General features: G+C 45.9%; 1 protein-coding gene across 1 annotated transcript in view; it reads left to right on the top strand.

Moving 5' to 3' along the window:
* Positions 1-3,082: 3,082 nt before the first annotated feature.
* The window catches only part of GPD1L (glycerol-3-phosphate dehydrogenase 1 like), a 63,022-nt gene continuing 38,687 nt past the window's right edge, over positions 3,083-27,417 (top strand). The window contains exons 1-2 of the mRNA XM_041734089.1: positions 3,083-3,299; positions 16,661-16,838. Coding sequence (XP_041590023.1) covers positions 3,253-3,299; positions 16,661-16,838 — 225 coding nt within the window. The 5' untranslated portion in view covers positions 3,083-3,252. The remainder of the gene's footprint in view (positions 3,300-16,660; positions 16,839-27,417) is intronic.

Below are 27,417 nucleotides of genomic sequence, written 5' to 3'. Positions count from 1 at the left end.
ACTTGATCCCGGGACTCTAGGATCGCGCCCTGGGCCAAAGGCAGGTGCCAAACCGCTGAGCCACCCAGGGATCCCCTCTCTTATGATTTTAATAACATTTTAAAATCTGGCTTACTTTAAATGTAAGAATTTACTATATGTCCTTCTCTAGAATTTGGGATCTGTAATTTCTTGACGAAAAGATCATGACAGAAGTGATGTTGTGTTAATTTAGGGGGTTCAGGTCTTAAGAAACCAGTAACATCCATTTTGTTTCTCTCGGAACACCTGCTGGTGGAACCAGACATTTTGCCATGGGGAAGCTGCTTCTGGGAAGGTCCACATGGAGAAGACCCAGGCCTGTCAGCCAGTGGTCATTACCAATTAGCCAGCCATGTGAATGAGCCATCTTGGAAGTGGGTCCTCCAAGCCTGTTTGAACGTCCATCCCTATACTGAGAGACCCTTCCCCTCTGAGCCTGGCATAAGCTGCAGATTCTGGGGCTAAATAACTGAATGTGGTTGTTTTAAGATCTAAGTTTGGAAGTGGTTTGTTATGCAGCAAGTGATAACCAGGACAGATTTTGCTACCTGCAAGTGGAATGTTGCTACCACGTAACGTGCAGCCTTGACTTTGGGACCTGGCAGCTGGTGGAAATCATAAAGGCCTCCAGGAGGCTGGGAGGTTTGTGGTGAGGGCTTAACAGAGCTGGGGAAAATGTTATCTCCAGCTAGGGGAAAGGAGAGTCTAATTACCTAGGAAAGTTTGGCAGTACTGTTGCCATTGCCTCCTTGTAATACAGAAAAAAAGGTATACTTCATGAACTCAGTGACCTAGCTAAGAAGTTTCTGGGCTGAGTTTCCAAACTGCTGCCTCACTTCTCATAGATGCCCAGCCAGTTTTTACCATAATGATGCATGTACACACTAGTCATGTTGTCAGACACATTCCTGCCCATGCACCAAGTCATATATGCCTTATGGCTTCTCCAGGTCCTCGGAGAGTCAGCCCTGGCACAATGAGACTGGCTAACTCCAGTCTTCTGGGCTGTTCCACCCTCTTGGGTAGGGTGACATACAGAAGGCCAACGATGTCAGCATTGCCATGTTTAATGACCAGAAGCGGGTCAGAAGACCAGCTACCTCAAAATTGGCTTTCCTCACTCTTCTCTACTGTCAATTCTCATCCCCATGATTTTCATTTTAAATATATATATATATGTATATATAAATGTTTATGATATAAGCAAAAGTCACAAAAAATAACCAAACTTCCTCTCCACCGTAAACAGAATCCTGCATTTAATCTTTTCCTTATTTTCCTTTACAATTTTACTACACATGTATGTATCACTACTGATACATTTAATTTTGCTTCTTTCTATAGCCACAGAAATATAATCATACTGTATGCCATCTCTTCTGAGTTGCTTATGTGCATGGGTTTCACCTACTTAGTTTTTGTCTTAATCTTTGTAACCAATCTATAAAATAAATGATAACTACGTTCTGGCACAATGTGTTGTGCGGGTGATTAATAACACCGTGTGATTATGCTTTGGAGGGTATGTCCACAGAATAGCTGGTATCTCGTTATCACGCAGGTGTCCTTGCCCAACTGGAGAATAGGCATTTTCAGAGGAGGTATAAAGCTTTCAGGGAAAGGTGAAAAATGGATCACTTGGTATAAATCTTTGCAATGTCCAGATGTTCTCCAAGTCCATAAATTCACTATGTATTTTGACAACTTCATTTTCTAACAAAAATGCAAGAAAAAAACTAATAAGGCTTGAAAAGTCAGTCTTTCACATCATCCCTGCCTAGATGTCTTTCCATTAGTGCAAAGAATTGAGAACAAACCGTCGGTGAAGGAATAGAGAAAATCTGTCTCACTCACTCCTTTAAGCTTAATATCGATAAATCTTTCCTACAATGTAAAGATGAAAACAAAAATAATTGTCAATCCTCTGACCATCAGACTAATAGGCCTAGTATTTTTCTTAGGGATTAGAGCATTTGTTTCTTTAGTTAGTCAACACTGGTATTTTACCTTTTTGGTGCTCATCTTTACTACCTTTTGCAATCACCTCTTGAACTTTAAAAAATGCTGATGCTTGTGGGGCGCCTGGGTGGCTCAGTGGTTGAGTGTCTGCATTTGGGTCTGGGGGAGATACCCGGGTCCTGGGATCAAGCCAGCATCAGGGTCCCAGCAGGGAGCCTGCTTCCCCCTCTGCCTATGTCTCTGCCTCTCTGTCTGTGCCTCTCATGAATAAATAAATTTAAAAAAAATTTTTTTTAAAAAAATTCTGATGCTAGTGGTTCATCCCAGGAGATTCTGATGATCCAGGGCATGGGGATTTTTTAAAGCTCCAGGCTCTCATATGCAGCAGAGTTTGAGAGCCAGCGTTGTAAACCACTTCGTCCTCCTCCCACAGTGTCTAGCACGGTGCCTGGTGGAAAGTGACAGTCAGAATGAATAATGTTCTATTCGTCAGGAAGCAGAAGCACAGTCTCTAATCTCTGAACCACAAACTCTCCTGGGCCTAAGACAACGAGGTGGCACGTCCTGCCAAGCAAATGGGGGGAAGGGGAGGGGTAGTGTGATGCCGCGGGAGCCCCGGCCTCTCTCTTAACTAACTCGAGAGTGTCCATCCTGAAGTCAGGTACTGTCCAGCTTTGTCCAGAAGGCCTCGGGAAACACAAATTCACTAAGAAGTTCAAGGGCTGCCAGACTGTGTCCTGGCCCAAGCCAAGTGGCCTCGAGTCAACCTGGGATCCTCTCTGGGCTCCAAAGTGCAGTGTGGCAGCTCCTCCCGCGTGGGGAGAAGGGCGCGAGTGGGGGTGGGCACCACGATGAGCCGGCGCAGGCCGCGGTGCGGGCCCGGGGGCCGCGGGGGAGCCGCGGAGCAAGCACCCAAGGTGCGCACGTGGCGCGGCGGCAGCAGCTGTCCAGCGGCACGCGGCGGCGGGGGCGCGGGCGCGGGGCCGCGGACTACAAGTCCCGGCATGCCTCGGGCGGGGGCGGGCCGACGCGGAGCCCCGCCCGGAGGCCCGCCGGGCTCGGGCGTGCGCAGTGGTTCTCGGGAGTGGCGGGGCGGGTCCTCCCAGGCTGTCAGCTGTGGCCCGGGGCGCCCGGGCGGCGGTGGTCGCGGCCATTGGCGGAGCGGCGGGAGGGGCGGGGCCTGCGCGAGCCGCTGTGGGTAAAGCGGTGCGCGCGGAGGCAGGCGGGCAGCGGCCGGCTGGGGCGGCGGGGGCTGCTCGTTCCGTCCTGGCCATGGCAGCGGCGCCCCTGAAAGTGTGCATCGTGGGCTCGGGGAACTGGTGAGCGGCGGCGGGCCGGCGGCGTGGGCTCCGCCCCGGGGGCCCCTCTGCCGGGCGGGCGAGGGCCGCGCGTCCCCGCCGCAGCGTGGGCACCGGGCACCGCGCGGGGCGGCGGGCGGCGGGGCGGGGCGGGGCGGGCACGGAGCCCCGGGGAGGCCGCGCCGAGGCCCCGGCCCCGCAGGCCCCGGCCCGGCCCGGCCCGGCCCCGCGGAGGGCAGCGGGCGGCGGGGTCCTGCGTCCGCGGGCACCTGTCTGCGCCCCGGCCGCCGCGGCGGGCGCACGGGGCCACCTGCTCGCCACGCCCGCGGCGTCTGCGCAGCCCTCGGAGGGCGTCCTCGGGCGCCGCGGCGGGTCCCGGCTCGGGGAGTCGCCGCAGCCCGCAGCCCGCAGCCCGCAGCCCGCCGCCCGCCGCCTGGAGCGTTTCGCTGTGGTTCCGGATTGAGGAGCCGGAGCAGAGGCGCTCAGGGGCGCTCGGCACGGTCGGGGACGGGACCGCGCTGCCGCTTCTGCTGCGTCCGGGACCTTAGTGGGCTTCGGAGGGAAGCAGACCCAAGTCCCGGGAGGCCGGGCCCCCGGAGGGGCCGGAGGCCGTGGGAGTTCTCCGGGGGGTCGTCTGCGAAGCTTGCGCCTCCGCTGGGCTTTATTTGACTTTTGACATTTATCCGAGCGCTTTGGGACAGGTGCTCTTGGGAGCGCTCCGTGAACGCCACATCTCTTCGTTCCCTGTATCAGACTTTGCTGCGCTGGTGTGTCGGGTGGGTGTAGAGGAACCTGGGGCCAGGTGAATGGGACGAAGCAGAATTTAATATCGCTTCTGATATTTTTCGATTATTCTTCCGTGGTTGTGCACTTCTCCCACACACACATCCGAGGGATTGGTGGAGAATACTTAGAGCTGTGTCCTTCCAGTGCTTGGGGTTGTCTGTGGCCTGATGCTCATCCCGGCTCAGACTTCTAGGAGTGGTCCTGATTACTTGTCTTACTCGGTCTTACTCTTTGACTTGGCCCAGGAAGTTCTTGGAGGAAATCTTATCAGGGTTTCTGCTTTTCCATCCCATCAAGGCCTGTGGCCTCTCCCTGTGCCACACCCCTACCTCCATCAGGCAAGGCAATGATTTATTTAATTATCTGTTTCCACTCCTCCCTTTCTAGCGCTTGAGAACCACATCTACCCAAGTGCCTGGTATTTGCTAAACGAAAATTAAATGAATGTTTGAAAACTAATTTTTTAAAAGGTTAGTATATTTGATTAGAGAATATAGTCACATTCAAAACCCAGAAGGTACCAAAAATCCCACAAAAATACCTAATGAAATATCTTATGCGCACACGGGTCCCCCAGGATGTCTCCTGGAGGAAACCCAGTATCCTCAGTTTCTTCTGGCCTTTCTGGAGGAATTCCATCTGATGCAAGCAAATGCTTAAATATATACCTTTCCCCGCTCTGCCCTGCTAATACTAGGATCTTATGCACTTTCCCGTAAACTTCTTCTTTGAACCAACAACAGAATGTCCTCCACAACATTTAGTGGAGTGGGTGCCTCTCTGCAGCAAAGCTTCATTTGGACTTCCAGGGTGCCTTTGCCAGTTGATCCCAAGGTCGCTTGAGTGTGATTATAAGCAGCCCTGTTGGCCAGAGGACTGGAAAAGTACTTCTTTAGCACGTGTTCTTTTAACATTAGTTTCCTCTTCTGTAAGAGGACACAGACCACAGATGACAGAGCCTTTTCCCAATTTGCAAGGTACAGAAGTAGCACGGCTTTGCCATGCTGGATTTGAGCCTGGAGCAGGAGTAACGAAGTAAACCTCCTGCTCCCTCCCCTGGGATTTGGCTGCCTTCCCACGCCTTCACTCTGATGTACTTGACTGTTTTCTTGGCCCACTCCAGCCCAAGGAAATGGAGTAGAACTTGGCTAGTGACCTTAGAGCGCAGCAATTGAGAAATGTGCCATCCTGATGGGTTGGGCTGGCTGCCCAGCTCCATTAATTATGGGATCAGACAGGAACATTGTTGCTCGCCTGCCACTGCCCTGGGTGCAAAGCCACTTGAGTCCTAGAGAGAGGATCACAACCTCCCCAGAGAGATTCAGAAATTGGGGAACTGAAATGACAACAGCATGGATAGTTTCCTGGGGCCCTGGGAGGGTGTTCAGCTCTGGTCAGCAGGCTTTGAGTGTTTGCCCCGTGTAGATTCTGTGGCCTTTCCAGTGATACAGGCACAATGGTGCACAATCCCTGCCTATAAGGAATTTACCTTCTGGGCTGAGATACATGAGAAGATAAAATCAGAAGAAATGTAAAGTGGAATGTAATATTTGTCACAAGGTTAGTTAGATGTTATATTTTAAATAGTGTTTCTTACAGTGTGGTCCAGAGTCCACTGCATCAGAATGACCCCCGAAGCTATACTTGCTGACTCATATTCCCTGAAGATGGGACAGATTTTTCCTTACAGGACTTTGGCCTTTTGCTATTTTTAAAATATTACCTAGAGATGGACCTGCCCTTCCAGATTTGGTTCTTGCTTCAAGAATGTGAAGTTGCTTAAGCCATGTTTAAACATGGAACTCTGAAGTAGCTGAACATGCCTGTGTAAATAAGGTGCTGTCACATCTAAACCCATAGCTAAAAGGTGGCTGTCATGCTCACATTTGAATGTCTCCCCCCTGTAAATGACCATTCATTGCAATACAGATTATGAATCTAGCTGACTTGGCCGGGAGCTTTAGCCAGGAATGACACGGGAGTAAAGTCAAGGGGTTGTATAACATGCCCTTGTCCTGTCCTTTGGCACCTCCTTTCCTACAGACAGGTCAGAGAGAGGAGGCCAGAGGGGGCCCTCGTACATCCCGCTGAGCCCTGCAATGCTGCCCGCTCCCTGGGATGCAGGAGGCACTTCCTGATTTGCATGGCTTTTCATGGCCCTTGTAACTCAAAACAACAACAACAAACCCATAAAGCTTCATAAGTTCCACCAAAGATGAAACAAAGTTATTTTACCAGAACTTTGGGGAAAATTACCCAGACACAGGGCAAGATCCAGTTCTAGCAATGAAACCTTCAGGGCTGTATTTACAGCCAAACTTCTGTGGTAGAGAACATATGTCCAAGCCCCAAAACTCCTTTGGAGGTAGAGTAATGCAGGAGGGGCTAGGAATTCCCACTCCTTGCGTTTCGATCCTGATTCCCTGTTTGGCAGCTGTAAGGCCTTGAGCAAACTGCTTCTTCAAGAATCATTTGGTTATGATATTGGTACCTGCTGTCTAGGATTTTGGTTAGGATTAAATGACATGAGCGGGGGAAAGTACAAAGTGACCAGTACTCAATAGACATCAGCTACTGTTATTGTGTTTATTTGATCAACCTTGACCAGCACCATCATTAAGTCACCAAATGGATCCAATTGGAATCTGTCCAAGAAGCAGAGGCAGAGAGGGGAGAGAAGGTAAAAGACAAAGGGTGTAACTGATATGCGGAGTTGTTTGCCTTTTGCCCTAGTTTTCACAGTCACCCCACAGCTGGACTGAAGGGCAGGGAGAGCTTTGGCCTACTTTGCACTGATGACCAGAGCTGGATGTGGGTAACTATCTTTTTTTGATCTGGTGGAACCATCTAAATGCTGTGTTGTGGCCCTTAGCCCAGCTCTGTCACCCTTTTGTCTGTGCTCCTCAATTTCTGTGGTTGATTCTTGCTACATGCCCACATGGAGCACTCAGAAGCGGTCTCAGAGGCTATAGATTAGCTCCTCTGAGGTCAGAAATACTCCCTTCCCTGTCCATAGGTGCCACTGACATACATCTGCTTTGGGAGTCAGAAAGACAATCAGGGGATCCCTGGATGGCTCAGTGGTTTAGGGTCTGCCTTTGGCCCAGGGTGTGATCCTGGGGACCCGGAATCAAGTCCCATGTTGGGCTCCCTGCATGGAGCTGGCTTCTCCCTCTGCCTGTGTCTCTGCCCGCCCCCCCCCCCCCCCCCCGCTTTGTTTGTCTCTCATGAATAAATAAATAAAATCTTTAAACAAAACAAAACAAAACAACCCAGAAGGACAATTTAATGATAGGATGGGTGGGAGCTGAGCTGGGAGAATATCCAGAATTCCTTTGTGAACCAGAATGAGAAGTTTGTGCAACTAAAAACCAGAAAAAGCCCTGATATTTAATCACCTATTTCTATCACCTCTGTCCCCTGTTCAGTACAAAAGGTCCCTAACTCATGATGTTCAACTTATGCTTTTTTGACATTATGATGGCGGAAAAGCGACATGTGTTTAGTAGAAACTGTATTCTGAATTGTGCATCTGGATCTTCTCCTGGGTTGGCACCATGCAGTGGATCCTCCGTGGTGATGCCGGGTGGCAGCTGCAGCGCTGGGTCAGCCACCAATCACGAGGGTGAACTAGTGGAACAAGGACAGCCATTCTGTTTGTCACTTTCAGTGCAGCATTCAGTCAACGACCTAAGCTAGTCAACACTTCATTGTGTAATAGGCTTTGTGTTCAATGGTTTTGCTCAACTGTAGGCTCATTTAAGTGTTCTGGGCATGTTGCAGGTCAGTGAGGCTAAGCCATGGTGTTCAGGAGGTGAGGGAGACTAAATGAGTTTTAGGATATTTGAAGCTTACAGTGGGTCTATTGGGACAGAACCCCATTGGTAGCTGAGAAAGATCTGTATACAAATCATGGCTGCTTTTGTAGTGGTGGGTCAGGAGCTCGCAGTTCTCTTCCCTGAGCCTTTCATGTCTGTCATCTTCATTCTCTTCCATTTCCTCTCTCCTCGGGAGGTCATTTTCTGCATATCAGGTATGTGCATTACTTCATTTAAGCCTCCAAACAAGCCTATGCAGTTCTGTTGTTCTCCCTATTCTAGATGACAAAGTAAAGATGGAGAGAAAACATTTCCAGGTTAGAAGTTAATAAGGTGGAGTTGAAGCCCAGATCCTTCTACATCTAATGGCCATATTTCTATAAATTCTTGTCATTTTCAGTGGGAAGCATACTTTTACCTGAGGACAAATATCATCATCAGAGAAATATTGAATATCTTAATATCTTACTCTCCCAACAAAAGCCTAGTCTAACAATATTCCATTTAGGAAAAACTAAAATGAGGGGTGCCTGGCTGGCTCAGTCAGTGGAGCATGTGACTCTTGATCTCGGGGTTGAGTTTGAGCCCCATGCTGGGTGTAGAGATTACTTAAAAATTAAGTAACAGATTTTTCACTCAAATATGCGGTTTTTCTAACAATTAATCTGCTAGATTAATTTTAGGAAGTGTTACCTGCATTTCCACCCCTTAATCTCTGAGCACTGCCTGGGTGAGCCCACTCTCTTCTAAGATATCCCATTGGATAGAGAAGTCTCCTGTCCTTTCAGTCTTTACAGCAAGCCAGATAGTGTCTCCAGGTCTCTCAGTGGTTGCTGGTGGTAAGTTGTTTTGGGGGTTCTCACCAGCCAGGTCTCCCTCCTCTCTCTTCTCTTCATCCCTCACCTCCATGCTTGGTGACGTTACAAATTGAGTTCAGCATGCCAGAAGTTATCTGGGTTCTCTTCAAGTTATACTAGTGGCACTTTGCTGTCATTCTCCTCTGGGGCTCAGTCCCTTCCACATTTGGGAGCTGGGAACTGAATCAGTTTTCTGTTGCTGCCTAACCATATTCCCCAAAACTTAATGGCTTCAAACGGTAATCAATGATTCTGGGGATCAGCAATCTGAACTAAGCTGGGAGGGTCTTCTGCTGGTCTGGCCTGGCCTCACTCATAAGGCTGAGGTCCTGTGATGAGTTAGCTGGGACTCTTGGTCCTGGGTAACATTCTTTGTGAATCTGGCAGTGGGCAGGTTTTTGCCAGGCTGATAGTGACTGGACTACGTGTCTCTCATTTGTCAGCATGCTAGTTTGGACTTCTCCATTTGGTGGCTGGATTCCAACAGCAAGAGAGAGCTCATATAAGTACCTCCTATGAGTGGAATCATACAGTATTTGTCTTGCTGTAGCTGGCTTACTTCACTTAGCATAATGTCCCCAGGGTTCATCTGTGTATAGCATGTGTCAGAAATCCTTCCCTTTTAAGGCTGAATAATTTTTCATTGTGTTTGTAGAGTACATTTTGTTTATTCATTCATCCATCAATGGACACTTAGGTTTCTTTTACCTTTTAGCTTTTGCAACTACAGTGGTTCTCCTTGCCCACTGGGAATATATTCCAAAACCCTCGGTAGATGCCTGGAATCGCATATAGTGCAGAACCTTATAAAGACTGTGGGTTTTTAAAAATACATATGTACCTATGATAAAGTTTATTTATAATTTAGGCACAGTAAGAGATTAACAATAATAACTAATAATAAAATAGAACAGTTATAACAATATACTATATTTGAAGTTATGTGAATGTGGTTCATCACTCCCAAAATACCTAATTGTACTGTACTCCCCGTTCTTGTGATGATGTGAGATGATCAGCTGGTGACATCATGGGGTGAAGTGAGGTGAATGGTGCAGGGATTGAGACCTGGCATTTGAGGGGTGTGGTAAGTGAAACCACGGAAGACAGAAAGGACAGGTGAGGGGGACCTCTGTCATGCTGCTGTGACTATGGGTGTCCGAACATCTGAGTCCTGGCTTTCCATTCTGTTGGGTCCATACTCTGAAGTGGAATCGTTAGATCATATGGGTAATTCTATTTTCAGTTTTTTTGAGAAACCACTGTATAGCTTTCCATGACAGCTGCACCACTTTACATGCCTGCCGATAGTGCCCAAGGGTTCCAATTTCTGCACACCCTCACTAACACTCATCATTTTCCCCTTTCGTTTGTTTGTTTTTTTTTTTTTCCCCTGTAGTAACCATCCTAATGGGTGTAAGGTGGTATGTCTTTCATTAATTGTTAATCGCATGTCATGTGGCATGAACAGTTTTGCATCTTGTTTTTTTGTTCGGTGTAACATTCTGTCATAAGCTTTGTCTTGTGCCCTTTGAATTTTGATCGATAGAAAGGCCTTATTCATCTTCTACCCCTCCTTTTCTTTGTGAAGTTGGGCACATTGATCTTTTTTTCCCTCTGTGGTTTCTTCCTTTGATTTTAAGCTTAGAAAGCTTCCCGATCCGGAGATCAAATAAACATTCACCGAGTGGCATCTGTATTTAAAATACTGCATTTTTCACATTTGCATCTAATACTCTGGCATTTGATTGTACTTTAAAAGCCCTTTAATGCAAAGAATTACACAAAATGTTAACAGTGGTTCTCCCTGGGTGGTGAGATTATTCATAATTGCCTTTTCATCGTCCATGTGTTGCTTTTATGAGTAAAAAAAGTAGATGGTATTTAAAACAAAATTGACCACCCTTTTCCCTTGGCTCCACAGTCAGGATCAGCTCTGGAAGAGACTGGGGCATGGAATGAGGAAAATCTGGCCAAATCCTTGCTAATTCCCCTCACTTAGTTTTCTCTGTAAACAGTAGGAGGTATTTATAGGGTCCTTTCTGTCCCAGAAAGATTCTGCAGTCTCTGGGGGAGCATGGGCCACCAGAATTCTGTCGGGATCACACCTGGCTTGGTAGGTGACCCTTCCTTGGCTGATGCAGCACATCCCCAGCCTGATGAAAATATCATACCCTTTTAGAGAGGAAGGGGCAAGAAGGCAGGAGGGTGAATGCCAAGGGGGAAGGGGTGGAGGTATGCCAGGCTGAAGGTTAGGACCCCCAGGAGGGTGTTGTCCATACAGCTGGGACCCAGGGAGGGACAGCAGAATGTTAAAGACATGGTGTGCAGTGTGACTCTCTGGTCCTCTACTAACCACCTGTGTGGTCTCTGGGGTTCAGGTTCTTCATGTACAAAATGAGGATAAGAGAGGCACCGGGGGTGGCTCAGTCGATTGAATGTCTGAGTTGATTTCATCTCAGTTCTTGAGCTCAGGGAGATTGAGCCCCATGTCAGGCTCCATGCTGGGCGTGGAACCTGCTGAAGATTCTCTCCCAGCTCCCTCTGCCCCTCCCACCCCCCCTTAAAAATGAGGATAATAGATGGATATTGTATATAATATATGTAAATGATGATGATGATGATAAAACCTGCCTCAAAGGATTGCTGAGGCATGAAACAGATAAAATGGGTAAGATATTTAAAGGAGTGCTGTGGTGGTACTCATACTGCAGTATATAAATGTATCAAATCAACAAGTTGTACATCTTAAACTTACACAATGTTATATGTCTATGATATTTCAAGAAAAACAGCAACAAAAACCAGTGCCAGACACCTGGTAGGTCTACCCCTCTCAGGCCTGGTCCCTGCCCCTGTCCTCTTCGCCTTCTCTCTTCCTCTGCAGTCCCATCCTCTCCCTCCTTCCCTCCCTTTCCTTCCCTTCACCTCACCCCTCCTCCCTCCCCTTTACCTTCTCCCTCCTCCTCCCTCGCCCTTGGCCTCCCCTCCCTAGAAGTGTTGGCTTCTGATAAAAGCAAATAATCTCCAGGCCCTACCTGTTCCTGCACCTTTGCTCCAGGGCTGGAAGGTACTCCACTCCCTCCCCCAGGTGACACCCTTTCAATCTTCAGAGTTCGGCCATAGTTGCACTTCCTCTGGGCTCTCCTGGACCTGACATGACTGAGTGTCACCATGTCCTCGGCTCATGGCACAGTTACAAGCTTGCTGGAGCAACCTCACTTTCCAGGCCCCACGAGGGTGTGGACTTGTGTACTCTGTTCCCTGTACCACCCAGTGCTCAGCAGTATCTATGTGTGATGGGTGTTCAGCATGCATTTTCCACAAATGATTCTACTCTGTGTGAGGGCAAACACAAAATTGTGGGAAGTGTGGGCTTTGGAAACAGATCTGGGTCAGAACTGCTGGGTGCTAATGGGAGCATGACTTGGGTGACACTTGTGAGAGTCAGCTTCTTCATCAGTGAAGTTAAAGGGGATAATGTGTACCTCTCTTGGGGCTGCAGTAAAGATGAAAGGAGATCTTAAATCAAGCCCCAGTATATAGCTGGCACTGGAACATGACCTCTCCATGTCCCTTCTGAACTTCATTTGCATAGCATTATAGAAGTTGCAAATCCGTCTATATGATTTCATGGGAAATGTGATTTTATATATCTGTGTAAAGATTCAGGACTGGCCATGAGCAGACCCGAGTCCCTTGCCCAGTTCTGCCACTACCTGGTTGTGTGGCACAAGTTCAGAGTGACTCTGATCCTTGGTGTCTTAATTGGCAAGGCCAAAAGTTTGGGCAGGTTTAAACCTCCATCTTGTAGGCTCCGCCATTATGACTTTTGGCTCTGCTTCATATTTGGGTTATTATTTGCTTGTTAAACTTTGTTTAAAAGTTGATTTTATAAGAAAACTTTCTATTACTACCATAAACATCGTATGTTGGAGATAACAACCAGTAGGATGAAAACAAAACAGTGTTACAGAATTCTTGCCAAATACTGCTACCTGCCAAGGCTCAGTGTCCAAGGTACTTAGAGACTTCATGAAGAAGGGAAATTAGCACATGCTGGAGAGTTGGTAACAACACAGTAGCACTCAAATGAGACATTCTGCACTCTCTCAGAAGGCCATGGGAGTTGAAAGGGAATAAGGGAGTCAATGTCCTTTGGTGCCGTGTGTGTGGGTAGCACTCAGCCATTGGAGATATCCTTGGTACCCATTTCTCACTCTGGAATAAACTGGATTCAATCATAGACCTGGAAAGGACCTTAAAGATCACTGTCCCATCTGTCATTTATTAGATAGATGAACTGGGCCAAGTGTGGAAATGGCTGCTCATGCCCTTGATCCTGACAGTGAAAGGTCCATGCCTGGCTCTGCTCGTGCAATGGTACAAGATCCCTGAGATGTGGAGAGCTCCACCAGGTGTCTGGCAACCCAGCCCCAATCACAACCAAGCCACACAGAACTGCCTGCGTGGACTGTAGCCAACACTTATTTTAATCTCAATTCTAATAGCTGTGAGTGTTTTGAGACTGGCTCTCTGCAGGCGAGTCACTTTTTTTTTTTTTTTTTTGGAAACAGAGTATGCCACTTACAAGCCTCTAGTCCCTTCAAAACATTTAAGTTCCTCCAAAACACTTGGTTTGCTCTCTCTGATCCTGTTTCTTCACATTGGTCAGAAGTAGTAACACATGTAATGAGCACAGGTAGAGTGCTCATTTCAAAGCCACAAAGGAGTTTGGGGTGTGGATTATATAGGTCTTTTAAAAACAAAACAAAACAGCTTTTCTCAAAGTATAATTGATATACAGAAACCACTGGACATATTCAATGTATACAGTTTGATGGGTTTGGAGATATGAATATACCCAGGAAAAGAACACCACAAATCAAAGTAATAAACATCTTTGATAAGAATTTAAAAGGTTAATAATAAATAAAAATAACAATTAAATAAACATTTATTTCCTAAAATAAAAAGTTCCTGCCTGCCCCAGTCTCACATTTTTGGTGTTAAGAACACTCCTGTCAGCTGTGGGCTTCTCATATATGGCCTTTATTAAATGTTGAGGTCGATTACACTTTTAGAGGTTTAATAAACAACACAGAAAAAAGGTGGGCAGGAAAGAAAATGTTTGGTTCAACATGGAGATTGCACTAGATTGTAAAAGAGATTAAAACAATAAAATACAGTGTTTTAAGTCCTGAGCCCAAAAAAACTCAGATTACTATGTAAAGTTATTAAAGAACAAGACAAGGCCTTGTAGGCACTAGAATCTTTTTGTTCTTGTCCTTGCTAGATTTGTCCTTGAGTTAAATTCCATGCTTCTCGGGGTGCCTGGGCAGCTAGCTCAGCTGGTTATCATCTCAGCGTTTGGCTCAGATCATGATCTCTGGGTCCTAGAATCAAGTGCCCTGTCCCTCAAGCTCCTGGCTCAGTGGAGGGTCTGCTTTCCCTCTCTCTCTGCCACCCCCCCCCCCCATGCTCTCTCTCTCTCAAGTAAATATATAAAATCTTTAAAAAAGGGGGATCCCTGGGTGGCTCCGTGGTTTGGCGCCTGTCTTTGGCCCAGGGCACGATCCTGAGTCCTGGGATCGAGTCCCGCGTCGGGCTCCCGGCATGGAGCCTGCTTCTCCCTCCTCCTGTGTCTCTGCCTCATTCTCTTTCTCTCTCTGTGTTTATCATTAATAAATAAATAAATAAATAAATCTTTAAAAAAATTTTTTTTTTAAAAATTCCATCCTTCTTTCCTCAATCCTGATCACTGTCCCTTTCCTGAGATAAATGGATAAACTAAGCTAGTGGTTCTCAACTTTGGCTGCAAATTAGATTACCTGGGAGCTTTAAAAATCCTGAGTCCCATGCCATACCACAGACCAATGAAATCTGTACCTCTAGAGTAGGATCAGGCATCTATAGTTTCCTAAAGCTCTGCAGGGACTGAAGTGCAGCCAGTGTTGAGAACTGCTGTTCTGCGCCACGGTCCAGAACTTTGGTGGTATCCCACCTCACAAAAGAATAGCATAAGCTATTGTACTGTTGTGTGTATCAAAGCTCTGTGGCTTTACCTGTGAAACTTTTATTCTATGCCAGCAGGACAGTTTGTTAGCTAAATACCTATTGATCCAGTTCTCCTGTCACCTTATAGAAGAGAGGCCAGGAGAGGCGCCTGGGTGGCTCAGTGAGTTAAGAGTCTGCTAAGCGTTTGACTTCAGCTCAGGCTCAGGTCATGATCTCTGGGTCTTGGGATCAAGCCCCACATTGGGCTCCCTGGTCTGCAGGGAGTCTGCTTTTCCCTCTTCCTCTGCTCCTCCTCACCCACCACTGCTTGGGCCCTCTTAAATAAAATCTTAAAGGAAAAAAAAAAGAAGAAGAAGAGAGCCAAGATTGTCCCCAGGATCACTATCCCCTTCATTCTAAACTGGGAAATAACTGCTCATGGACTCCCAGGGAGGTAACAGCCAAGGCTCCCTGTGGTCCTTGGCTTTGGGAGAAGTGAGCAAAATAAGGAGGGTGGGGCTCTTAGGCACTAGGAATTCAAATCCAGTAAAACAAGCAGGAAAATAAGCCAGAACCACCAGATCCCTTCCTGGGATCTTACCAGAACATATTTGCTTCTCCTTTTACAAACTCCTGTTGGGGAAGCCAAGCATCTGCAACCAAAGGCAAACCCACAGCATCTGCTGAAATGAATTAGTTCAGAAAATTCAAATGAATATTGAAACTGTTAAACATTAAGTCCATTAGGCCTTGCTGTGCATCCTTTGGGATTCATTGGTGCTGAAAATGACATGACAAAAATCAAGGGGGAAACTCCCATTAAATTACATGTGAGGTCATCAGGGACCTTGTCCTGCCTCGTCCTCGGTTTCACCAATAACTTTGTTCAATCACCCATTCATTCATTTATCTTAGTTATCAAATACTTACCAAGTGCCCACTGTGCCAGTGATCCAGTAGGGAAAAGACAATGTGTTGTTTGCTTTTAAAACCTTATCACCTACTCAGAGGTGAATAAGGTAAGAGGAATTCCTTCCCACACCAGGAAAGTTGTATAAGAAACAAAGTATTTCTCCATTCAGAGTCACCCGGGCCCAATCAGCAGCCCGTGGCCCACTGTGCACTCTGCCCGGGCTGTCCAGGAACACCTCTGCTGTGGAGGCCACCAGCCCCAGACCCACGGCCCTTGTCCAGAGGCCTGGCCTTAACTAGCTGGAGTGCCTTCTCTTCCCCTGTAGCAAAACCTTTGGGACACTAATTAGTTATCAGAATGTGTTTGGTGACTAGAGATACAGAAGAAAAAGGGAGCTTGCTGGGGGGCTAGCAGCCTGCTGGGTGCATGTCTGCTGGGGGCACCTAATACTCAGGCAGCCGAGCCCCGTGCCCTCTCGCTCTGCTCCTTTTCTGGAATTCACTCAGGTTCTTGTCTTCCCATTATGACTGCAACTTGGGCCCCTTGCAGTTCACCTGAACACAGTTTACTCTGCGGTAGCTACATTTTAATCTCTGCGATGGATTTGAAATATAGCCTGGTTGCCTCGGAGGTTTAGAGTCCCTGCCAAGTGTTTTTATGTTTTATGTCATCTTTTTAGGTGGGTTTCTCTTCTGCCTGTGATGCTCTCTTCCAAGATTGGTTGATGTTTATTAGTTTCAAGGGGGTGGTGTTTTGTTTTTGACCTTGTACCAAATTCTGGGGCTTTCCTGATCACAGGGTGGTGGGGTGGGGTTGGGGGTTGGGTCTTTCCAGGTACAAACAACTGAGCTTCAAGTGGCTTGTGGCTGATACGACACCCCAACTGAAGTTTCAAATCCCATTTCTTGAATCAGAATCAGAACGTGATTCTTCTGAACTACAATCGAATGTTTTTTCCATTTTGCCCAAGTGAGTTTAATTTTTTTTTCTTCTCCACTGTTTCTTTCATAGGGGTTCAGCTGTTGCAAAAATAATTGGTAATAATGTCAAGAAACTTACGAAGTTTGCCTCCACAGTTAAGATGTGGGTCTTTGAAGAAACGGTTAATGGGAGAAAACTGACAGACATCATAAATAATGACCATGAAAATGTAAAGTATCTCCCTGGACACAAGCTGCCAGAAAATGTGGTAAGACTGTGGGACGGAAAGTACTTTTGGTTCATTCTGAAAGTTGGGCTTGGCTGAGTTAGCTCTTGGGCTTGGGGACATGGGAAAGCTACTTACCTCATCCTTCATCCCTTTCTACTACCAACTTCTTTGCTTAGTCAGCTTTGGTTTTCCTGACTCTGAGGATAGGGTTTGCATCAGTTTACTAGGCTGGCGTAACAAAGTGCAATAGAGCAGGTGGCTTAGACAACAGAGGTTTATTTTCTCCCAATTCCAGAGTCTTCCAGTCCAAGATGAGAGTGTTGGCAGGTTTGGTTTCTTCTGAGGCTCTCTCTCTGACTTGTAGATGGCCGTCTTCTTCCTGTATGTCTGTGTCCTAATCTCTTCTCCCCCGCTTTTTTTTTGTTAAAGGTTTTATTTATTCATTTGAGAGAGAGAGTGCACACAAGCTGGGGGGGACAGCAGAGGGAGAGGGAGAAGCAGGCTCTCCGCTGAACAGGGAGCCCAAGGCAGGGCTCAATCCCAGGACCCAGAGATCATGACCTGAGCTAACGGCAGATGTTTAACTGACTGAGCCACGCAGGTCCCCAGTCTCTTCTTATATGGCCGCAAGTCATGTTGAATTAGGGCCTACCCTAATGTCCTTACTTTAACGTAATTACCTCTGAAGATCCTGGCTCCAAATACAATCATATTCCAAGGTACTAGGGTTAGGACTTCAACATATGAATTAGGTGTGGGGGTCGGTGTGAGGAGAGGCACACAGTTCAACCCATGACAGGCTACTTTCTTGGCATTCAAAGGGCTGGTCCCGTCAAAGCTGGAACAAACAGCTTTGCCGTTGGCTGCTCGTTGGACTCCTAGTCTGATATTCCCTTTCTAAGTGCATGGACTTTGAACTCCACACAAGGACAGCTAATGCACTGGTCTGTAATTAAAATCAGGGTCAAGGCCTGAATTACAGAAGGAGATTGGAGAAAATAGAAAATTGTAAGACTGACAGTTTAAAATGTAAGCTTATTAGGTCTGAGAGGGAAAAATACAGATAATTGCCTGGCCTCATTCCAGTGACTTGCAATCGATAGGGGGAGGAAGAAACAAGCCAGAGGAACCAAAAGAGTGTACCATGCTGTTTGAGTGGAATTTGGGAGCTTCTGCTGTCAGATTCACCCCTGGGTGGCTTTCTGTAAGTCTGTTTGAAGACCAGACCATTATGACTGCCTAATTCCCTGGTTAACTGGCAGACTCATCTTCTTTGTTAATGAAAACACTCATCCCTGCATGTATTCACTTATCAACCTTTATGAGTATGTACAGTGCATGCAAAGCACAGTGTTGGTTGCCAGAGACAGGAAGAGGAATAAGATGATGTTGCTTCCCTCAAGGAGTCCAGCAAGGAAGACAGATTCGTAAACTGATAAATGCCAGGAAGTCTGGATTTGCAAAGACCTTGCTCACTGGAGATTGCTGTTTGGCTTTTAGTTACAGTATTCAATAGTGTCAAGCACTGTTCTAAGTAGTCCACATATCTTATCTCTAATGTTCTAATGTAATGTTCTCAAGAACCCTCTTAGGTTGATATTATTAGCTTTTCTATTATGACGATAGTTCTGATTTTATGAGAAACCAAGGCTCAGAGAAGTTAATGAACTTGCCCAGGGTCTCATAGCTAGGGGCTAGGGTTTGAATGTGATTCTTGGTGGGCTCTTCCCATTGAATCCATTGTCTTCTGGACATTGATCACTGGGTCACCGCACAGGGTCAGGCAGCATTTCTATGCAGCTATTCTTGCTGTTGTGGGTGGGGAGAGAAAGGCTCCCTACGGTTCTGAGCTTAGAAGTTACCTTGTCCAAATATCCGATGGGAGGAACAAAGGGAGCAGCTACTTCCACTGCAATAGGAGGCTTCTAAGGTCATCTTTGACCCATGTTTGGAGTAGGAAATTCCCAGGTTTCACTTCTCATTCTTGTTGGAATCAATGGTTCCTTCCCTTCTGTAAATCACATACTTTGTTAATATGTTCCTTCCACTCTACTTTGTGCCAACCTATTCACCCCCACCTGCCCCAAGTGTGTGAACCTGACTTTCTGGTTTTCTTTCTTCCATAGTTCCTGGTGCAGTGCTCAGGGGATTTGGGGGGAGGGGAACCTGTCAAGTGGTTCTGTGAAGCCAAAGCTTGTGCTGGAAGCAGGGGCCAAGAGGGAAGAAGGAAGGGAAAGAATTAACATAGAGAGAAGGGACCCAGGGGTTCCTAGGTGGCTTAGTTGGTCAAGTGTCTGCCTTCACCTTGGGTCATGATCTCTGGGTCCTGGGATCAAACCCTGTGTGTGTGTGCGGGGGGGCGGGGGGGGGCGGGGGGGGCTCCCTGCTTAACAGGGAGTCTCTTTCTCCCTCTCCTTCTGCTTCTGCTCATGCTCTCTCTCTCTCTCAAATAAATAATCTTCAAACAAAGACACAAACCAGAATTGACATGGAAGAGTCAAAAGCCATTGCTACTCAGAGCCCAGTCCCCACACTGACTGATCCCACCACCTGCCCACAGAGTGAGGAGAGAAAGGAGGAACCATCCACTCCCAGGACTCTGTTGATGTCTGAAGCCTCATACGTGCATGGAAGTGAATGTGTCCATTCTCTGGGAGGGACATTTGCACGGTTTCCAGGTGTTGTAGGGGTGGAATCACAGGGTCACCGAGAACTCACAGCTGTAATGTCACTACACCACAGCACTGGTTCCCAAAGCAGTTATACAGTCTATGCTCTGCCAGCGTGTCTGAGGGTTCATGTTGTCCCACATCCTTGCCAGTGCTTGGCAGAAGATACCTAGGGGTCGGAAAGGTTTATTTCTTAAGCTGGTGGAAGGCATACAGGTGTTTTTTCCCTCTCTACTCTTTATAGTTTTGAACTGTTCGTAGAAAATATTGCACAATAAAGTCGAGCGATGGTGAAGTGCGGTGGTGGAGGACTCGCCTGGGAGTCAGGGCCTGGGCTTGCAATGCTTGCCGAGTGAGCTTGTGTTCAGTGCCTTACTTACGCTTAGGGACTTTGCAAAGAGTAAATGAGGTGGTCCATATATATTTAGCTTTCTATTAAGCATTTTGTTTTAAAAGCTGGGGTTTTGTTTTGGTTTTATTTTATTTTAGTTTGATGTTTATTTCAGAGTTTTCCAGCTATCTCATTTGATCATTTAAGAAGTCAATTAGTGTTAGATAAGACCGTTATAGTTATGAGGCAGATGCTGCATTTCTGTCAACATAGGGTTGTTAACTTGTGACACGTGTCGGTTGGTGGGCTGACTTGAGACTGTGAGTCTTTCTTCCTTGAGGCCCCTACACTGTTTCCCACCGACCTTCTTGCCCATCCTTATGATGTGACTTCCCACCGCCACCCCCACCCCAACCTCTTGTAATAATGATGTCACCGTGTCATCACCTGTTGGCTAAAAGCTGGGGCAGTCTGGGTTTGCAGTTTTCTCTGAAACCTGGGTGGAAAGATACTTCCCGTTTCCTGCCATTATAGGATAAAAATTGTTGATCCTGCTTTATAGCTGTCTATTCGGGGCCTCCTCCAGATAGAGAGCTTCTCTGCCTGCTTGCTGCAGGTTTAACCAGCCTCAGCGTAGCACTAGGATTTACGATCACAGCATCTTCTGTGAAATACTGTTGTCATTGCTTCTTATCTTGCCTTCTGAGCCTTACCAACTCCTTTTTATTTTATTTTTATTTTTATTTTTTTTAAAGACTTATTTATTTATGATAGACATATAGAGAGAGGCAGAGGGAGGGAGAAGCAGGCTCCATGCCGGGAGCCCGACGTGGGACTCAATTCCAGGGCTCCAGGATCACGCCCTGGGCCAAAGGCAGGCGCCAAACCGCTGAGCCACCCAGGGATCCCTTCTTTTTAAAACAACTTTACTGGGCAGCCTGGGTGGCTCAGCGGTTTAGCACTGCCTTCAGCCCAGAGCATGATCCTGGAGTCACAGGATTGAGTCCCACATCGGGCTCCCTGCATGGAGCCTGCTTCTCCCTCTGCCTGTGTCTCTGCCTCTCTCTCTCTTCGCTCTCTCTGTATCTCATAAATAAATAAATAAAATCTTTTTTAAAAATTTTAAAAAAATAAAACTTTACTGAGGTATGATTCATAGATCATGTAATTCACCCATTCAAGTGTATAGTTCAGTGGTTTTCAGTATATTCAGAGTTGTGCACATATCACCACAATCAATTTTAGAATATTTTCATCACCCTAAAAAGAAACCCCACACCATGTAGGAGTTACTTCGTATATCCTTCTATCCCCTGCCCAGCAACTGCTAATCTTTCTATTGTCCACCTATTCTGGACATTTCATATAAATGGCACCATACAATATATGATCTTCTTTGACTGCTTTGATTTAGCATCATGCTTTCAAGGTTCCTGCATGTTGTAGCTTGTGTCAGCACTTTTTATGGCTGAATAAGATTTTATTTTATGGATGTATCATATTGTATTTATCCACTTGTCAGTTGATGGACATTTGGGTTGTTTGCACTTTTTGGCTATTGTGAATAATACAGCTGTGAACACTAGTATGCGGTGTTTTGTGTGAACACGTTTTCAGTTCTTTTGAGTGGGTACCTAGGAGTGCAATTGCTGGATTGTATGGTAACTAACTCTTTGAGGAACTGCCAGGCTGTTTTCCAAATGATCGATCACACCATTGTACATTCCCACCAGCAGTGTATGGGGATTCCACTTTCTCCACATTCTTACTGATGTCTTTGTCATTATCTAACTTTCTGACCCTACCCATCCTAGTGGATATGAAGTGATATTTTATTGTGATTTTGACTTTCATTTGTCTAATGGCTAACGATGTTGAGCATCTTTTCATGTGCTCATTGGACATTTATGTATCTTCCTCGGAGAAATATGTATTCACCATCTTAGTCCATTTAAAAAAATTGGGTTTTCTTTTTATTATTGAGTGGTAAGAATTCTTTTTTTTTTTTTTTCCTTAAGATTTTATTTTTAAGTAACTCTATTCCCAATGTAGGGCTTGAACAAGAGTTGCACGCTCTTCCCACTGAGCTAGTCAGGCACCCCTGGAATTCTTTTTTTTTTTTTTTTTTTTAAGATTTTATTTATTTATTCATGAGAGACAGAGAGAGAGAGAGAGAAGCAGAGACACAGGCAGAGGGAGAAGCAGGCTCCACGCAGGGAGCCCATGAGGGACTCGATCCCGGGACTCCAGGATCACGCCCTGGGCCAAAGGCAGGTGCTAAACCACTGAGCCACCCAGGGATCCCACCTCTGGAATTCTTTTTTTTTTTTTTTCCCCCACCCCTGGAATTCTTAATACATATTAGATTACCAGTCCATTTTCAGATATATAATTCAGAAGTATTTTTTCTTTTCTTCAACTTTTCACTTTCTTGATGCTGTCCTTTGAAGCATAAAAACTTCTAAGTTTGAAATCGAATTTATATATTTTCCTTTCTTTTTTTTTAAAGATTTTATTTATTTATTCATGAGAGACACAGGGAGAGAGAGGTAGAGATATAGGCAGAGAGAGAAGCAGGCTCCCTGCAGGGAGCCCAATGTGGGACTCCATCTGAGGACCCCGGGATCACTACCTGAGCCAAAGGCAGATGCTCAACCGCCGAGCCACCCAGGTACCCCTATATTTTCCTTTCTTACTACTCTTTGGATTTGGTTTCTTGCAGAGGCCTGCATTGGCTGATGTTTCCTTTACAGCTAGAATAGTGACTGGATTTTTTTTGTGGTCTGAAGGAGTGCTAGGGACAGTGGACGTGGTGAGGAAGAACAAAGCTGGGTGAAGACTTGTGTTTCAGGGCTTTAAGTGGTATCTTAGGCAATATAAGGTTAGACTGAGATAATTTTTTTTAAAAATGGCCACTTAACTTTTGAGTAATAGGGTTGTAGTAATAACTATTAATTTTGGCTGAAAGCTTCTGAAAATTAGAATATCAGGTCAGTAGAAGTCTCAGTGTTAACTCTTTCCTCCCTGGGTTTAGCTTTCTGGTTTTTGTTAGAGGACTCATTGTCACCATTGCTTCTTGAATTTAAATGCTCCTCAGAATAGTTTGAAGAGTTTAATGGGGATTGCTGGGTCTACCTGAGGGTTTCTGATTCATTAGGTCTCAGATGACACCCACACATTTACATTTTTAACAAGTTACTGGTGATGATGTTGCTTCAGGAACCACACTTTGGGCACCACTAGTCTACACAATCAGTTTATTTTTTTATTTTTATTTTTTATTTTTTTATTTATTCATGAGAGACACAGAGAGAGAGAGAGAGAGAGAGAGGCAGAGAGGCAGAGGGAGAAGCAGGCTCCATGCAGGGAGCCCAACGTGGGACTCTATCCCAGGACTCCAGGACCACGCTCTAGGCCGAAGGCAAGCGCTAAACTGCTGAGCCACCCAGGGATTCCCCCCACAATCAGTTTATATTTTGGTGTAGTATTGGGGAATCCAGGTGTTTCACAGCTGTGTTTCTCTCAAAGCAACCTCATGTTTACATAAGATTCATCAGGTAAGGTTGTCTGTATCTGAGGATCATTTTTCTGAATATAGAGCCAAGGACGTAAATTTCACCTATGCTCTTGGCCAAAATTGAGATTAGAAGAATAGGAGGGCACTGTAATATTTTTGAACCTCTACTTTGCTATGTGTGTTACTCAGATACTGTTGTATTTGATCTAAATACTCATTCCCTCGAGAATGCAGGTAAGTTACCTCTGGTGCTCCAGTTAGCTAACTGGTGATCAAGCTAGGCCAAGGTGTCCATATATTATTATACAGTGATAACTAGTCCAGCGGGGATGCAGAAGAACCTTTAGGCTTCTCCACGTGCATTTACCAACTTTGTTTTAAATGATTGTGTGTGTGTGTGTGTGTGTGTGTGTGTGTGTATAAAAACTTGGGCCAAGAGGGACACCTGGGTGGCTCAGAGGTTGAGTGTCTGCCTTTGGCTCAGGGGTGATCCCAGGGTCCTAGAATTGAGTCCTGCATCAGGCTCCCTGTGAGGATCCTGCTTCTCCCTTTGCCTATGTCTCTGCCTCTCTCTGTCTCTCATGAATAAATAAATGAATCTTTTAGAAAATATAACAAAAACCTTGGACCAAGAGCCCTGGATTCCTGAAAATCTGAACTTTAAGTGGATCAACTGTGATGCCTTAGTTCTGACTTGATTATTTATCTTCCTTGCCTTCCAAAGATAAGCCCTTTTGTTCTGACTTGTCTTTCCCAATGTACTTCAGGTTCTTTAATGGTGGACACCCTCAGAAAGATTCTGACCGGAAGTGTGTGAAATAGGTCAGCATTTCTTTTCTTTTTTTTTTTTTTTTTTTAAGATTTTATTTATTTAAAAAAAAAAGATTTTATTTATTTATTCATTAAAGACACAGAGGAGAGAGAGGCAGAGACACAGGCAGAAGGAGAAGCAGGCTCCATGCAGGGAGCCTGATGTGGGACTCGATCCCGGGACTCCAGGATCACACCCTGGGCCAAAGACAGGTGCTAAACTACTGAGCCACCCAGGGATTCCCTAGGTCAACATTTCTAAAGCAGTGTCTTGATTTTGTTCAGAGTGAAAGATAGGCAAAGACTGAGCTAAAGGTTTTATTCCCAAACAGGGTATTCCAGTTACTGAGTTAGTTGAGGAGATCTCGTTTGATACTGTGTAAGAGAAATAGTGTTCTGTGAATGGACCATATGCACCATAGAAATGCAGCTCATATTACACATTGCCTCTGTGGGTTAACCCCCAAGCACTCCAACAAGGAGAGTAGAAGGACGTCTGTATGTATAGTGAGTCCCCAGTCATACTGTCCTGAAGAGTCGTCATGTTCCCAACCAACTGCAGGTTCTTTGATTTATTGAAGAAGGAAATGTAAGAGACAGGAGGAAATCCAGACCAGCTGGCAGCTTCCTTGCATGTTTTTAAAAATAGGACACAGACTCTTTAAAAGGTAAGAATTTGTAGGAAGCAGGTAGATTTTTCTGATGGGTAATCTCTTTCATTTGTTTAATATCATTTTGAAGCACTGTCATTATTTACATTACTTAATTTGAAAGTGCTGTATAAAGTAGCTGGGTAGGAAAATTGATTTTTGTACTCCCTTCATATATAAGGGATTAAGGTGAGCAAAGATATGTCACTTATCCAAGGTCACATAGCTGATCACTTGCAGAGATGGAGCTCAAACGTACATCTTTTCCATATTTTCTCTTTGGTTCTGATGTCTTTTCCTTTTCACCATGTTGGGAAATACCCCAAGGGGGCAAAAAGGTGTGTGTGTGTGTGTGTGTGTGTGTGTGCGTGTGTGTGCGCGCGTGCGTGTGCATGTGTGTGTGTTGGGGATGAATGGGGAAGAGGAGAAACGGATCTAGAGGAGAAAAAAGATTTTAACTAAAATTCAGGCTGTCAGGCTTTGTATGAGTGTGTACAGAGCAGAAATCCCCCACCTAAGCAGGGCTAGTTAGTTATCCAATGTGAAATGAGGGGTCAGAGTTTTCATAAAGGCTGGGAGGGGATTGGGTGGATCACAGGCAAAAAGTTTTGCCAGTAACGGATGACGTAGCTGGGGATTGACATCAGGAGGGTAATGGAATAGAATAAGAAATTGTTCTTTTTTTGGTGGAGGTAGGATCTCCAACTGTGAGGGAACTAGGAGGCAGGTAGAGTTTTGGTGACACATCCTTGCCACCTATGGCTGCTTGGCCTAGATTACTAATCCAAGAATCTCCTTTGAAGAGGAAAACAACTTTTCCCCTGCGCTGGGGAGTGTGAATAAGGGAAGTGCCAGTAAGCTTTGGGTCATGATCTGCTGTATGGAGAATGATTATGCTGCCATTTAAACCAACTTAAACTAAGACAGGGAATGATTTGGTTCATATGACTAAAAATTCAGATAGGGCTCATTTCAGGCACAGCCTGAACCAGTGGCTTCAGTGAAGTCCACGAGGCCCTGTGTTTTCCTTGGTTTCCTTGCTCTGCTTTCCACAAAGTTGGCTTTGTTCATGAGGGAGCCTATGGGCAGGACTAGGTTCTCCCCCTCACATTTGTAAAATGGTTGCAGCTGTTTCAAATGTCACACCATCATCCCACACTGTTCAAGAAAAGACCCAGTAGCTACTGGAGAAGAGTAAGGAAGCAACTGTCACTAAGAAGCCTCCACAAACATCTTCTTAGTGCACCTTGCTTTATGTGTGTGCCCATTGAACAAAAAGGCCATCTGTGGAGGGTAGGAGCTGACCCAACCCAAACTCCATGGTTAAAAAGGGGAAGCGGTCGCTTTTGAAATGAAATTTAGGGGCACTTTTGCCAAAAAGAAGGAGAATCCAGGCTGGGTGTTAAATTATAGAAGTCGTCCATCCCAATCAAAGGGATAAGGGGATGAAATAATTCTAGATAGATTTCCCTGGGGGATTTTTTGAGGGAGGGGGGAGTAACTCTTAGCACATGTATTAGTTAAGAGAATAGGCTAAGATAAAAGAAGAGACATAATAATCATGTGACTTCAAGGAGAAAAGGATTTATTTCCCTCTCCCATACCAGTGGTCTAGTGACTTTGCTTCACACTGCCATGCTTGGTGCCATCTTTCTTCCTCATTTCCTGTGCCATCTCCTAGGTCTGGGTTGCCATGGGTTTCGACAATAGAAAATGGGGAGAGAAAGTGCAGAGGAGGCAGCGTGCTGTTTTAGGGGCTCTGGGCCATAAGTGGTGAGCACTGCTCCCTCTCACATTCTGTTGATGAAAATTTGGTCCCTGGCCTGTGTAACTGCAGGGGCTACTGGGAAATGCAGTCCCTGGCAAGGTGATCAGTGACTGACCTTCAGCTCTGTGATCATGGTGGAAGGTGAGAAGGAATTTTGATGAGGAGTTGTGGTCTGCATCACCACACCCAAACTAGCTTTCCTAGGAGGCTTAGCCACCCTGAATGATGTACCCGTGGCACATAGCAGAACTTCCTCAAAAAAGAATCTTCCTTCAGTCCCTTCATTTTGGGAGCCATTTGGGAATGCTTAATGGGAGCTCTCTCAGCTACAGTTTGGTTCAGGTGCATATGACAGGAAACCTATTATAGCAGTGACCTAGATGTTTGCTTTTCCTTCTCTCCTGTAAAAGACCTCTGTCTTGTTGATGATGTGTTAATGGTGTCAGGAACTCTTTACCTTCCTGCTGTGCCATCTCAGCATTTGGTTTCCTCTTCATAGTCCAAGGTGACTCAGAACTCCAGCCATCATCTCTTTACATTCCCTCTGGCAAAAGAAGGAGAAAAGGCCTCAAGGGCATTCCCACCCCCCCCAAGTCACACACAGCACTTCAGTTGATGGCCAGCTGGTCAGTTGATGGCGAGCTGGTCAGAACTTAAACACCCAGCTGCAAGAAACGCTGAGGAATGTAGCCTTCTTTCTGGGCATTTCTGACCCTAACCCCATACTGAGGCTTCTCACGCTGAGGAGGAAGGGAACAACGGACACTGGGCAACAAGCAGTGTATGAGAGACCATGTGCCCCGTGTCTTCCCTAGTTGCCCTCACCATGGTGAGTGCAGGTGTGTTTGTGTGTGTCCACATGTGTGTGTGTTT

This window comes from Vulpes lagopus, chromosome 19 (assembly GCF_018345385.1).
Source record: "Vulpes lagopus strain Blue_001 chromosome 19, ASM1834538v1, whole genome shotgun sequence".
NCBI classification, from domain to species: Eukaryota; Metazoa; Chordata; class Mammalia; order Carnivora; family Canidae; genus Vulpes; species Vulpes lagopus.
This window is presented reverse-complemented; position numbering and strand designations above follow the sequence as displayed.